The 12,067-nt window shown below is 42.1% G+C and overlaps 1 protein-coding gene across 1 annotated transcript; it reads right to left on the minus strand.

Annotated features, from left to right (window-relative positions):
- Positions 1–835: 835 nt before the first annotated feature.
- On the minus strand, positions 836–8,428 carry INSIG2 (insulin induced gene 2). The gene is made up of 5 exons (XM_009072526.1): positions 8,089–8,428; positions 4,807–4,931; positions 2,389–2,555; positions 1,874–1,973; positions 836–1,396 (listed from the first exon to the last, which is right to left on the minus strand). The coding sequence occupies exons 1-5, from the start codon at positions 8,330–8,332 to the stop codon at positions 1,355–1,357; spliced, it is 678 nt and encodes a 225-aa protein (XP_009070774.1). The 5' UTR covers positions 8,333–8,428; the 3' UTR covers positions 836–1,354.
- Between the last annotated feature and the right edge of the window lie 3,639 nt (positions 8,429–12,067).

Genomic DNA, 12,067 nt, shown 5'->3' on the forward strand with positions numbered 1-12,067 from the left:
AGGGGAAAATAAAGTGGAGACATCCCATGCCAAATTCACTGCAGGCACAGGTTAGCAGTGTCCTCTTGAAGTCTGCTTTCTGCCTTCTTGCACAAGTACTTTTATGTTACAGTCTTAAAAGGGAGCTGCAAAGCCAAGAGGAAATTTCACATATGCCCCCAAATATGGGTTGGTCACACACTAAAATCCTTCTTAAGAAGGAAACCAATTAGCACACAGCCTATTTCAGCTCACTGTCCTGCCAGGCTTTCTGTGTACAGGCACCTGTAGAACAGGGGGACCAGTATTTCTCCACCTCTTGCTGTAAGAACAAAAGCATTTATGGTTGCCTGGACACAGTTACAGGAATGAGGGCTACATCGGTACTAAAAACACAGCCTTGCCTCCTCATGCTGATCCCTGCCAACAGGGCAGCTGGTAGACAAGGAGCAACATTGGTAATGGAGGGGTTTATGACACTATATGGTAGTGGCTGATTTACTTCAGCAGAATTAAGTTTTGCCATAAAAACTCCATAAGGTTTTTTTCCTATGAGGGACCGACACAAGTCAGCTTAAAGGATTGTACGAGAACGACCCGAACTATATCCCATTGCACACTCAAGCAGTTCCAAAATCTGTCCACATCTGATGATGGTTCACATAGATTCATATACAAACATGTATACTGGTTGTAACAGGGTAAAAACAGCAAATAATTTCCAGGCTGAGGTTCCATTTCTGCCTTCTGTGATACTGAGCACGTACCACAGACAAATGAAATGCTACAGCAACAACCCATGTAACCTGTATTGTCTCCTCACCTGTAAGGTGAGTAAGAAGAATGATACAGTGTGTTAATAGGCAGATATCAGTTCCTTATTGCATCAAAGCTCATCTGCAATCCATACATTTCATACAGGTATGACAGGCTATCATCATGGAAAGAGATCTTCATTCCTAAGTTTGAACCAACCCCCTGTCTTTCACTAGCTGTTAAGAACAAACTCCTCAAAACTTCCAAGATAAAGTGAAGCAAGAAGTTTCAGCTATGGAAATGTAGTGCAAATGTTCAGTTTGGCACTGTAACATTATGGACAGACAGGAATTTATGGTAAACTGTTTAGATTTGGAAAAAAAAGAATCCTATAATTGAACCAATATTGTCAAATGTATTGCATACTATTGTAACTTCACAGTAATCAAAATCAGACATCAAGGTTTCTATAGAAGCAGCAATCACAGATTGCAGTAAAGTATACCACTCAAGGGAAAAAATTGCATTTTGGCAATTTCATAGTCAAGTGTTCCTTTTGCTCCTCCAACAGTCATTTGTCAGACATTTTTCCTGTTTAAAAGGTGCATATTGTTTCCTCTCAGTCCTCATGAGACTTCTCTGCAATGACTTTGCATTCATACTGAAAAACAGAAGTTGACAAAATAATATTAATTCACATAACTAATGAAAAAGAGTTATGAGAGTGATTTTTCATAAAACAGGTGATAAAATAATTTATCTTAAACTTCACCCCGATACATCTGGTCTCCCTAAGTTCTGTACACACAATGTGGCTGCAAGTTGTCTCCTTGAGCAGCAGAAAAAGCAGGTCAGACTTAAGGGATGGCCTGACCTCCTCAAACACAGGAGCTCTTATTCAGCTCCTGGTCCTTTCAGAACCTAAAAGTATGTAACTGAGAGTGCACAGAGCAAAGCATGGGCTGTGCTCTGAGTAACAGTACAAATGGCTCACTAATTATATCAACAAGCAATGATCACTGATTTCTACCTCATTACACACACATAAGTCAAATAGCTGGTTGGTACATATAGAGAAAGGAATGAGATGTACATTTAAACTTTTACTGGAAGGCAATCAATACCCCTCCAAACTCACCATTGCCAGCTGCCTGCCAATGTTACCCATAGTTATTCCACCAGCAAAAAATATACATGGCAACCAGGAACGAACATAGAGGAAATCTGGAGATGTGTATCTGGAAGAGAACACACATTTTTGAGCTCACTGTGCAACACAGAGAGTTCTCCAATCATGAGACAAATTCACAAATATTAGGACATTTCAACTACAAAAAGGCATTTATTATAGAAATCTAATTACTTGCAGCAAACAACAAAGGAGGCTTCTTATTGATCACAGCTGCATTTGTTCAACTGAAATAAAAGCATGTTATGGTGTTGGGAAGGTAGCAATTTTATTTCAATTAGCAATTTCCAACTAGATTTCTCACTTACACAAACACAACAGCTTTAATAAACAGCCCAGTTTATGCTATGCTCAAAATTAGCTACTGACAGCTTAGGAAATCATGTCAAATTGTACCCTTGATTCTAATTTTACGCTACAGCTTCAGAACATTATCATTTAACCTTAGGGGAGTAAATACTTACTGATAAACTCCATTGTAGACCAGAAGTTGTGATACCAATGTAGCCAGGAAAGCAATTCCTACCCCAAGACCAAAGCCACTTCGTGATCTATCAAATGTCCACCACAGTCCAATTGACAGAGCTGCTAATGTGAGAGACAACTGGATATTGTTGGCAAAATCCACCTTCTGCATCGGTTGTTAAGGATAAGCTTGGAAATACCATATCTGTTTATCATATTTTGGCACAACAAACAAAAATACCGTTTAAAAAATACAGTGTTAGCTGCATCAGCTCTCACACAGTTATCAGGTGTGAGGAAATAAGCCTTGTAATTGTTGTCAATATATCAGGGAAAAAAACAACTTATGACACTTCTTCATATTTTAGGGTCTAAGCACTGTACAAGAGCAAAGAGACTACACACCTGCCAGACACTGCAAGAATTTTATACAGGCACACAATGCACATGGTTACTGTTCAGAGTAAGAACATCTCATCCTCACCTGGTCCTTTGTTACACTCAATATGAAATCTTAAATCTAGCATTAGACTTCTCCAAGTGACAGAGATTTACCAAAAAAAGGTATTTTTCACTCTTACTTAATTGCAAAGTTGTTTAATTTACATGCTACTTTACATTCAGCTTAGCATTAAAATGTCACTGCTTTCTATAAAACAAAATTTAAGTATTACTGCAAAGTGTTCACTTATATCAACACTCAAGGTCAGTTTTGTCAACAATGCGATAGAAGCACGAAGTCACTCCAGATATCTTTGTTGTGTTCCACATCCTCCAAAATGTTTTGGAAACACTAACTCATCCTCACTACTCTTTTCCAAAACAGATAATTAAAAAGGAGATTGTCAAGTTCCATAAGCCTGAAAACAAATTTATGGGATGACAATAAAAAACCCACTGCCCTATTTTCTCACAAAGATCTGGAGAGAGACCCAGAGGAAATGAGAAAGAAGCTCAACTAACTGAAATAAATAATTACAGGATAAAAATCAATAGCACCAGAAAAAGTGTTGAACCAAAACCCTCTCCAAATATGGCAACATGCAGAGCTGGTAATAGCTGAAGAGCAAGTAGTCTGGAAAGCTGTCAAGGAGGAAATACAGACAGTACATTACTGATGTCCTGGAATATGGGTAACAGCTGTTAGAGAACTGCAGAAGGTTTGCTGTAAATAATCAGACTCATGCAGAGAGAAGCTGTCAACTCTCCTGCATTTCTTATAAGCAGCAAAGTTGCACGTGCTCACCCAACAGGTACAGGCCAGGTCAGTGTACTCACTGTGTACCACAGCCCCAGACTCAGGTATCTTTGTCAAGGAGAGTAAGGGTTGTGAGGGACAGTGAGAGCGACTTGGAATCTTGGCAGGTCCAGTTCATTCAGTCACACTGGATAGCACTGGGTGGGAACAAAACCAAACAACCAAACCCATCCAGGGGCCAAGCCACCTCAGTGAGAACTCAGTCTGCTCTCACATCTTTCACTTGCCTCTTTTCCTGCGAATGAGAAGACTGAGTAGCACAGGATCAGAACTTCTTAGTACCATTTTTTGGAGCTGACCCTGATGGAGACAAGCATGGCAGAGACGATCAGCTGTTTTGCTCATTAGCTTACAAGACCCCAATTTTCACAAACAGGTCCTGGTTTCAGCTGACAGAGGAGGCACTAGGCATGACTACACAAAACCACCATGACTCACAGCACTGCCAGTAAGGTGCACCAGTGCATGTAAAAGGCATCCTGTCACTCAGTGTGTGCTCAGCTGCTTCAGAGGGAAGGGACACCAGCTTTGAGCACACTTGTGCAAGGATATATCTGAGCAGATACACAGTTAGGAAGAGTATAATGTACTGCAACATGCTGACTGGCTTCTAATTGCTCTTACTGAATGACCACAGGACTGGTCACTGCTCTCTCAGCATCAAGGCAGGCATCATTTGCAGAATGGGGTTGCATTGCTTCCTTGTGTTTTGAAGTTCTGGGTACTCCTGGTGCTGAGTTTTCCTCATTCTTTGCAAAGTGCATGTGCTTCATTAATGACCTTAAGACTGGGCTTTGACCTCTTACTACTGTATTAAAAGGACATCAGCTTGGAATGTCTTAAAGCACTTTCCTGTAAGACTTCCCACATGAACACTTTCCCACACTAACTTTAGTCCTTCAAAGAAAATAAACACTACAAGAAAGACAAAGCTCAATATTGAGACATAGCTAACAAAACAATTTTTCAGAACAAAAAGGACTGAGACTTATCACCTCCAATACTACTATGACAGTTTGACACTAACACACGTTCTGCATTTCCCTTGCAAAAACGCTGCACGTTACATCTTTAACAACAATTCACCATGACTGACTCTGTGAGCTTTTTTAAGTGGAAACCCATTTGTTATAGCCAATTTCATTTGAATATAGGATACAGCACTGGCATGATTTATTCCCACAAAGACTGCTACACATCGCATCACACTGGACCATTCTCTCTTGAATTTATGTGGCTCTCCCAGATGTCTGTCCATGCATGGGTACAATAACCCAATCACAGCTGTGAAGACATGAAAGAAAAAAGGCCCAGAAGTTAAAGCACTGCCAATATTTAACTAAAATAAAGACAATCTAGATTTTGCTATTTATAAAACAGATCTTTTAAGGTTAAGTAACACAAAAACATACATTGTAAAAGAAGAGGAATTTCATTATTTAATAAAAAGCCCTGTAAACTTCTGCAGCATCCTCACCCTCTGCAGCAGTAACTGCAGACCTGGCAGAAACAGCAATACAGACACAATCTGACTAGAAGCAAAGGATAACAGAGCTCTCCCCCACACCAAAACATGTGCTGTAGTTCAAAAAGAGCAGTAACAGCTTGTAGGCCGAGACTTTTGAAGATCCCACACATCAAACATACACATTTAACTAAAAGCAAAACAAACACCAGAGTATGGGCAAAAATGTGGTTTGTAACGTCAATATTGCTGTTGTTACAAGGAGTTTTTGTTCAGATAATGTTTTTATCTTCTTCAATGCTACTATCAAGCTCACCCAGAAGAGAGAAAGCCAAGAGCCTGTGGTGGCTGTTGGATACAGAGAGCAAACAGGACTTCTAACCCCAGGGAACTATGATGCTCTTTTCAGTATTTCTTTATAAATGCGTTCTCTACTCCAACTGCAGCTAAAAAGAATGTTACCAATCAACCCCAGAATAAGAATAACAATGTTAGACTGGTGTGGTAGGAGTGGGGCAGAGCCTGAGCCATCATCTCCAGCGCCTTCAGCCCAGCATGCTGCTGTGGGTAATACTGCAAATGCTCTTTATTCTGACACAGAAGAAAACGATCTCCAGGATTTGGGAAAATAAATCACCAGTAAAACTGAAGAGGAAAAAAAACTCCCTGAGCAATTTTCTTGCCAAAGGCCTTGTGCCAAACTCATGACTAATAACAGTGATGGGTGAAAGGACTTCTCTGAATGCAGCCTCGATCACCACTGATTGTAAATATGCAAAATACCTTTATTCTGTTCATAATAATAAACCATACTGCAGAGAAATGTTCACGTCAATTCCAGGAAGGCTGTGCAAGTACAAATGGTAAGAAAATGGGTGAATTATCAGCATTTACCACAGAGGTTCTCTGTATGTATGCCAGCAGAGAAGATAAGGAAAGAAAATGAAGACTGATAATGAAAAAGAAAGAACCTCAACAGGGGTCACTCCTGCTGGGAGAAGCCAATTAAGGCTGTAATATCTTTAAATCAGGTGGTTTAAAATCAAGTAGTGCAAATGCCTATTAGGTGACTAACTACACTTCACAAGCCATATCCAGTATTTCCATCAAAACCACCATTCCATCAGATCCAGAAAGGCCCACAAGTTTCTTGTGAGCTGATGGTAAGGTGTAGCCTTCATGAGTTCCCACTTGCAGCTGCAGTGTTCTCAGATGACCCAGCAGAGCAGAAGGTGCTGCCTAATGCAAACAGCCAACAGTGTGAACACTGCAGAGAACATTGCAAACCCTGTGCATTGCTGCTGCAAGTTAGGATTCTATCACTTCAACCTCCACTACTCCATATATAAAATATCAAACCTTTACTCAACATATTTGTCAAGATGATCACTTTAAAGTGTGAAAGAAAAATGCAGCAAACACAGGATATGAGCCAAAAACTAACCAACAATCTCAGCAAGACAACAGGAAGAAGACTAAGACAACCAGCAGGTAAAGCAGGTATGTAACTGCCACCATAATATGCCAAATAAATTTCCACTGGAGAACAAAACTAACATTCAGGGAACTGTTTGGAGGGTTTCCTTTCAAATCAAGCTCCTCTATTGACATCTGGGGTGTAGGAGTTCAAGAATGTATCAAAAAAAAAGCAATCAGACTAGGAGGAAAAAACCAGCCTTAAATATTATCATTAGCAAACAGCAATGCTATGCTCAAAGAAAGTTTATTGACTCATATGAATACCTAGAATCTTGAGCTTCTCAATCTTATTAAAGCTGAATTCTAGGGAGACACTGGCTGTAACAAAGTTTCACCAACGGAGAATCTACCAGTACAGGCTGCTCAGAATACTCCCTTAGTAAAGCATGAAACTGACCCACAAGACCAGTGATTTTCAAAGTCAAGTAGAAAGTCAAATTTCATCAGGCTGGTAACATAGAATACGCCTTGATAGTTGAAAGAGGAAAATGGGATATTTCTTACTACCTTCAGTAGACATCTCACTTAAACTAGCTAAACACACAAAAGCCACAACTCCCTACGTGGTCATGGGAGAAATGGAGCATGTTCACATCACCTGACTTGAAACATGAGTCTACTGAGGTACTCTGTTCTGCACGGAGCCTCTACAGCTGCCAACTGTGGCTCAGCTCCCTGAGCCACAGACAGGGCTCCCAGCTTCACCGAGCTGAAGATACACCTTGAACTGGAACGAGGAACAAATGGACAGCCGTACCACAAAGGAGAATTTTTCAGGGTGGTTTGCTGTGCTCAAACAAGGCACTGTGTGCTGCACAGTCTGACACTGCCAGGATATTTCAAGGGCTGTCTGAGAGCACTCTTGTAACCCAACCTCCAGGTTACAAGTGGCAGCACCTTCTCAGGTCTGTTAAATTTCTATTCTAACCCAAAAGAAAAAGCAAAGATTATGCTCTGCTTGACAGTAAGACAAGTTAAGGAATCACAGAACATTTGGAGCTGGAATGGACCCATGGGAATCATCAAGTCCAACTCATGGTCCTGCACAGGATATGCCCAAGAATCACACCATGAGCCTGAGAGCTTCTTGAACTCTGCCAGGCTTGGTGCTGTGACCACTGCCCTGGGAAGCTGTTCCAGTGCCCAACCACCCTCGGGGTGAAGAACCTTTTCCTAATACTTAACCTAAACCTCCAAGACACAACTTCAGGCCATTCCCTCGGGTCCTGTCACTGACTGCCAGAGAGAAGAGATCAATGTCTACCCCTCCACTTCTTCTAGTGAGGAAGTTACATACAGCAAGTTAGCAGAACAACAATTTCAGGACACATGCATATCACAGGGAGATCAGAATGAAAGCAACAGCTCAAAAAGGGAAGTGATGCTGGAAGAGAATTTTTTTATCTTCTCCACCTTTCATACAGTTTTTTCTAACTATCTACCTCCCTCTCCACTTAGCCATCTCCACGCCAGGCATGCACACATAACTGAACTTACCTGATGCTGTGCCACAGCAGGGTGGTACCCACCAAGCTGAGGAGAAGATGCTTGTGATCACGTCAGGGGGGAAGAGAGTAACATTTCTCTGGATCTGCAGTAAGTTTAATACTAACGCAAGAAATACGCCAATAAAAAACAGCACAATGCCACGAATTACCAAATTCATGCCATGACTGGTTACAGATGAAATGTATGGGCCACACTTTTTTGGTAAGGTTGGCATTGCATCATTTTCTGCCATGACTTCTTATGTTCTTAGAGGCATCCAACAGGCTGACTGAGGAGGATTCACTTGCAATCAGTATTTGACTCTCTTCAATTAGGAGATACCCAAACCCTGAAAAATAAAAGAAAAAAGGATGAAATAAGAAACATCACATATATTTCTCTTAGATTATTTGGAAATTGAGTTTAAAAAATGTCTGTTATATTTTCTTCTGCATTTTCTGAGAAGGCAAATAGTCATTTGAGAGCCGAACCAACCACAGCTGCTTTCTTTACAAAGGAAACAGGTTTTGCAAACAGCTTTGCCTACTAGGAGACAGAGTAGGAAACACATGGGATGAGAACAGCTAGGAATGTGAAACCACAGTGCGGAGGTGAAGAAATGGAACCGGTATCAGACGGAAGAAATGCTTGCTTTGCAGTAACAGCAGATTGTTTTTCTCCCCTCCTTTAAGTAACGACTGGAGATTATGTAATTCAGCAACAAATAAACACAGTCCTTAATTCCAAGACAGCCACAGAGATACACAGATCTCTCTTCCTGAAGAGTCGCCAGAAAACATTTCTCAACTGGAAAGTGAACTCTGAGAGATATTTTTCAGGATGCAGTTGGAATTTCAGCAATCCCACGGTGCACATGCTCTGTAACCTCCATAAGCGCAAACAAGTCAGCAAACCAGAGCAGTAATCTCAATCCAGAGAAATATTTACTCAAGTAAAACACTTTTGGTGTAAAGTGCCACACATTATTACAAGCTGTAATTGCAATCAGGCACAAAAGCACCTGAGGGCAAAAGGAAAAGGAGCTCCACCTGCCTGTGAACTAGGCAACCTCCTACATGAGTAACTGCCAGCAGTACAGGAATGGCAGAGTTCCCATCCCAATCCCTCTCTTTTAAAAAGCCCTGTCCATCAAGAGTCTTGTTATACACGGATTCAGTGCCACATTCATGTATAACAGCGATTTTGATCGACAGCTTAGCCACCTGGAACTTCAGAAAAAAAGCCTTGACATTGTTTTTAAATTTGAAACTGCCAACTGGTGGCGGCGTCTGTTAACTCTTATTTATGGCACATGGGGAGCCAAACCAGAACATCCATCCCCCTTCCTCCCCAGCTACACAGTGTCTCGAGGAAGCTCTCTGAAGATGCAGCTGCAGAGCAGAGGATGCAGCTTTCACCTTTGCTGACTGAAAGCCAAAAGGGAAGTTAAATACATCCAGGCTGGTTAAGATACTCCAGGTAACTGCACAGAAGATGTGATGCCACACCGTGGCACCCTCCATCACATGGAAAATGTTCCAACAGGCAAAAGAAAAAGGGGGAGAAAAAAATTCTGATCACATGTAAGTTCCCACCGGTAGTTTGGGGAGGTGACAGCGTCTTCCTAAGAATACAGGATCTCTTCCACACAGCAGATCTTCCATGCTACTTGTAATCATGAACACATCTTGGGGGGAAAGAGGACATCCAAGGTGTCTGTCATCTTAGTCAGCTGCCTGACTCACAGTGTCAGCCTTGATAGAGATACTGGCACTGCAACACACCTCCCTCAAGCAAAAAGGAGGTGCTCCGGATTTCTTTTTCTCTCCTCTGGATGGCATGGCAGTGGGGCTTGGATAATACATTTAGCCTCCAGAAAAGAAAGCAAAGAGTCACAAACACAACACTATTCCAGCCAAGAGTTTCCCCTGTGTTCCTGGGGGCTTTGCCCACCAGATGATCACAGGAGTCCTCAGAATTTACAGGAGTCTTTCTTCCCATGGCACTGGTGGCTGTAGGTCTCAATTACAAACTCTGCAAGACTGTGCCTAACAGGGACTTTCAAACTGTTATGCCCCTTCTTGGCCTTAGCTTGCCTAGCAAAACAAGCTTTACTCTTGACTCTCCACTTACTTCACCATTCCAACAGCTCTTGGCACTTCCTGAAGTCTGCACATCCCTTTTTATAAAATGCATGACCAGAGCTGATGTACAACAAAGTTCACACTTTTGTGCCTCTCTTTAAATGAGCACTTTTGCAGCACACAGGATCACAATTTCTTTTTTTCAGTCATAAAGCAGTTGCTCATGTCTTGTGACCCATTACTACATCCATGTCTCTTTTCATGTTACTGAAATCCTTGTTCCCTGGTACCAGCCCCAAACCCTGCACTACTGCATTTCAGCCCATAGGTGTTATTTATGCTGATACTCAATGTCATTCCATTTTTCCTGAAGGATCTTTTACTCCTCTTTGGCCCTGCAGATGGTTCCCAGCTTTGGGTCACCACAAGCGTCATTACTGCATGTTATTTTGTGCACCATAGTCCTCAACTAAAATAGAATCATAGAACTGTTTGGGTTGGAAGGAACCTTAAAGATCACCTAATACCAACCTCCCAAATACTGAGAGAGACCAGCCCAAGACCCTGTCTTTGATTAAATCTATTAATAATTTCCCCACAGCCATTATTTCCCCATTTTATACTACCTCTTGATATCTCCATCTAACAAGCTTGTAATTCTTCAACTACAGTAATCTTCAACCTCATTAAGAATCATCAACTGTCCTATATGGCAATACCAATGTAAACAGTAATCAGATCTTACTGTTTGTATCTAAAAATGCTGATGATCAAATCAAAGTCCACTTGCAGTCTGGCATAAACCAGTTTCAGACTAGAAAACCTGCATTTATCTGATTTCCATTTATTTAATGTCACTCAGCAGATATATATTTAATTGTGAAGGCTTAGCAAAATGTAACTGGACTTTGTTACACAAGGAAATCACTTACTGCTTTTTACAGAACCACTGCAGGTGCAAGTCATTCAGGGCACCAGCAACAGATTTCTACTACTGGGTAAACAGCCTGACCACAGCAAGGACATCTGGCTGGGCACACATCAGCAGATGTCTATAAAAAGTAACTTGAGGTCCCAAACCAGCATAATACAGTAGTTTCCACCTGGTGCTTTCTCACCCCATACATATCATTCTTATCTGTTTTACCACAGTTTCCAGATTCTCTCCACTGACCCTGAGACCTTCTGGCATGTCACAGAACAATGGGAAATGGAGCAAGGTGACCACTGCTGATGAAAGATTTGCCAGAGCCTTGGACAGACTGTGCTCACGATGCTCTGGCACAGCAAACATATTTACTATCATCACTCTACATGAAAATGAAACTAAGATCTTTAAAGATGACATCACCTCCTTCTTCTGAACTGGGAGGCTACTGTGCCTGCAGAAAGAGAGGAGCTGATATCTCCTTTTAAGCCTTGTCTTTTACTGAGGGTTTCCCCTCAGATGGGAATAGATCACATATTGAACCAACACGACTTCTGAGCCTCCATCTCTTGGGAATGCACATTCACAACTGTAACATCACACTGACAGCTCCAGGCTTGGCACTGCCAGAGTCTCAGCTGTGCTTCCCCTCCTCGGCGGCGCAGGGATTCAGACCGAGCTTTTCAACACACCACGCAAGAAGCTAACGAGTAAATTATCACCCTGGACACTTGCAACACACTCAGTCGCGTAACTGTCCCTTAATGAGGAGATCCGAACTGCGAGCGCTGCCCCGGAGCTCTCCACGCGCGCCCGGAGCCTCACGGCGCGGACACAGCGAGCGACAGAAGGTTTATTCCAGCGAGCCCCGCGTAGGAGAGATGACAACAAACCATCTGCGTTCCGCGATGAAAACAAACCATCCCCTGCTCCAGGCACCGGGCGCGGCGGCTCCGCTCCCACCCCGGGCCGCGGA

Source organism: Acanthisitta chloris, unplaced genomic scaffold (genome assembly GCF_000695815.1).
Source record: "Acanthisitta chloris isolate BGI_N310 unplaced genomic scaffold, ASM69581v1 scaffold4804, whole genome shotgun sequence".
In the NCBI taxonomy this organism is placed as follows: Eukaryota; Metazoa; Chordata; class Aves; order Passeriformes; family Acanthisittidae; genus Acanthisitta; species Acanthisitta chloris.

Bases quoted from the DNA above. Each gene is read 5' to 3' on its own strand.
- INSIG2 (XM_009072526.1), bottom strand. From the start codon at position 8,332: ATGGCAGAAAATGATGCAATGCCAACCTTACCAAAAAAGTGTGGCCCA. The intron at 4,932-8,088 runs GTAAGTTCAGTT...ATGTCTTCACAG, and splicing joins CTGCTGTGGCACAGCATCAG to CTGTGATTGGGTTATTGTAC. The intron at 1,974-2,388 runs GTAAGTATTTAC...GTTCTCTTCCAG, and splicing joins GTCTACAATGGAGTTTATCA to ATACACATCTCCAGATTTCC.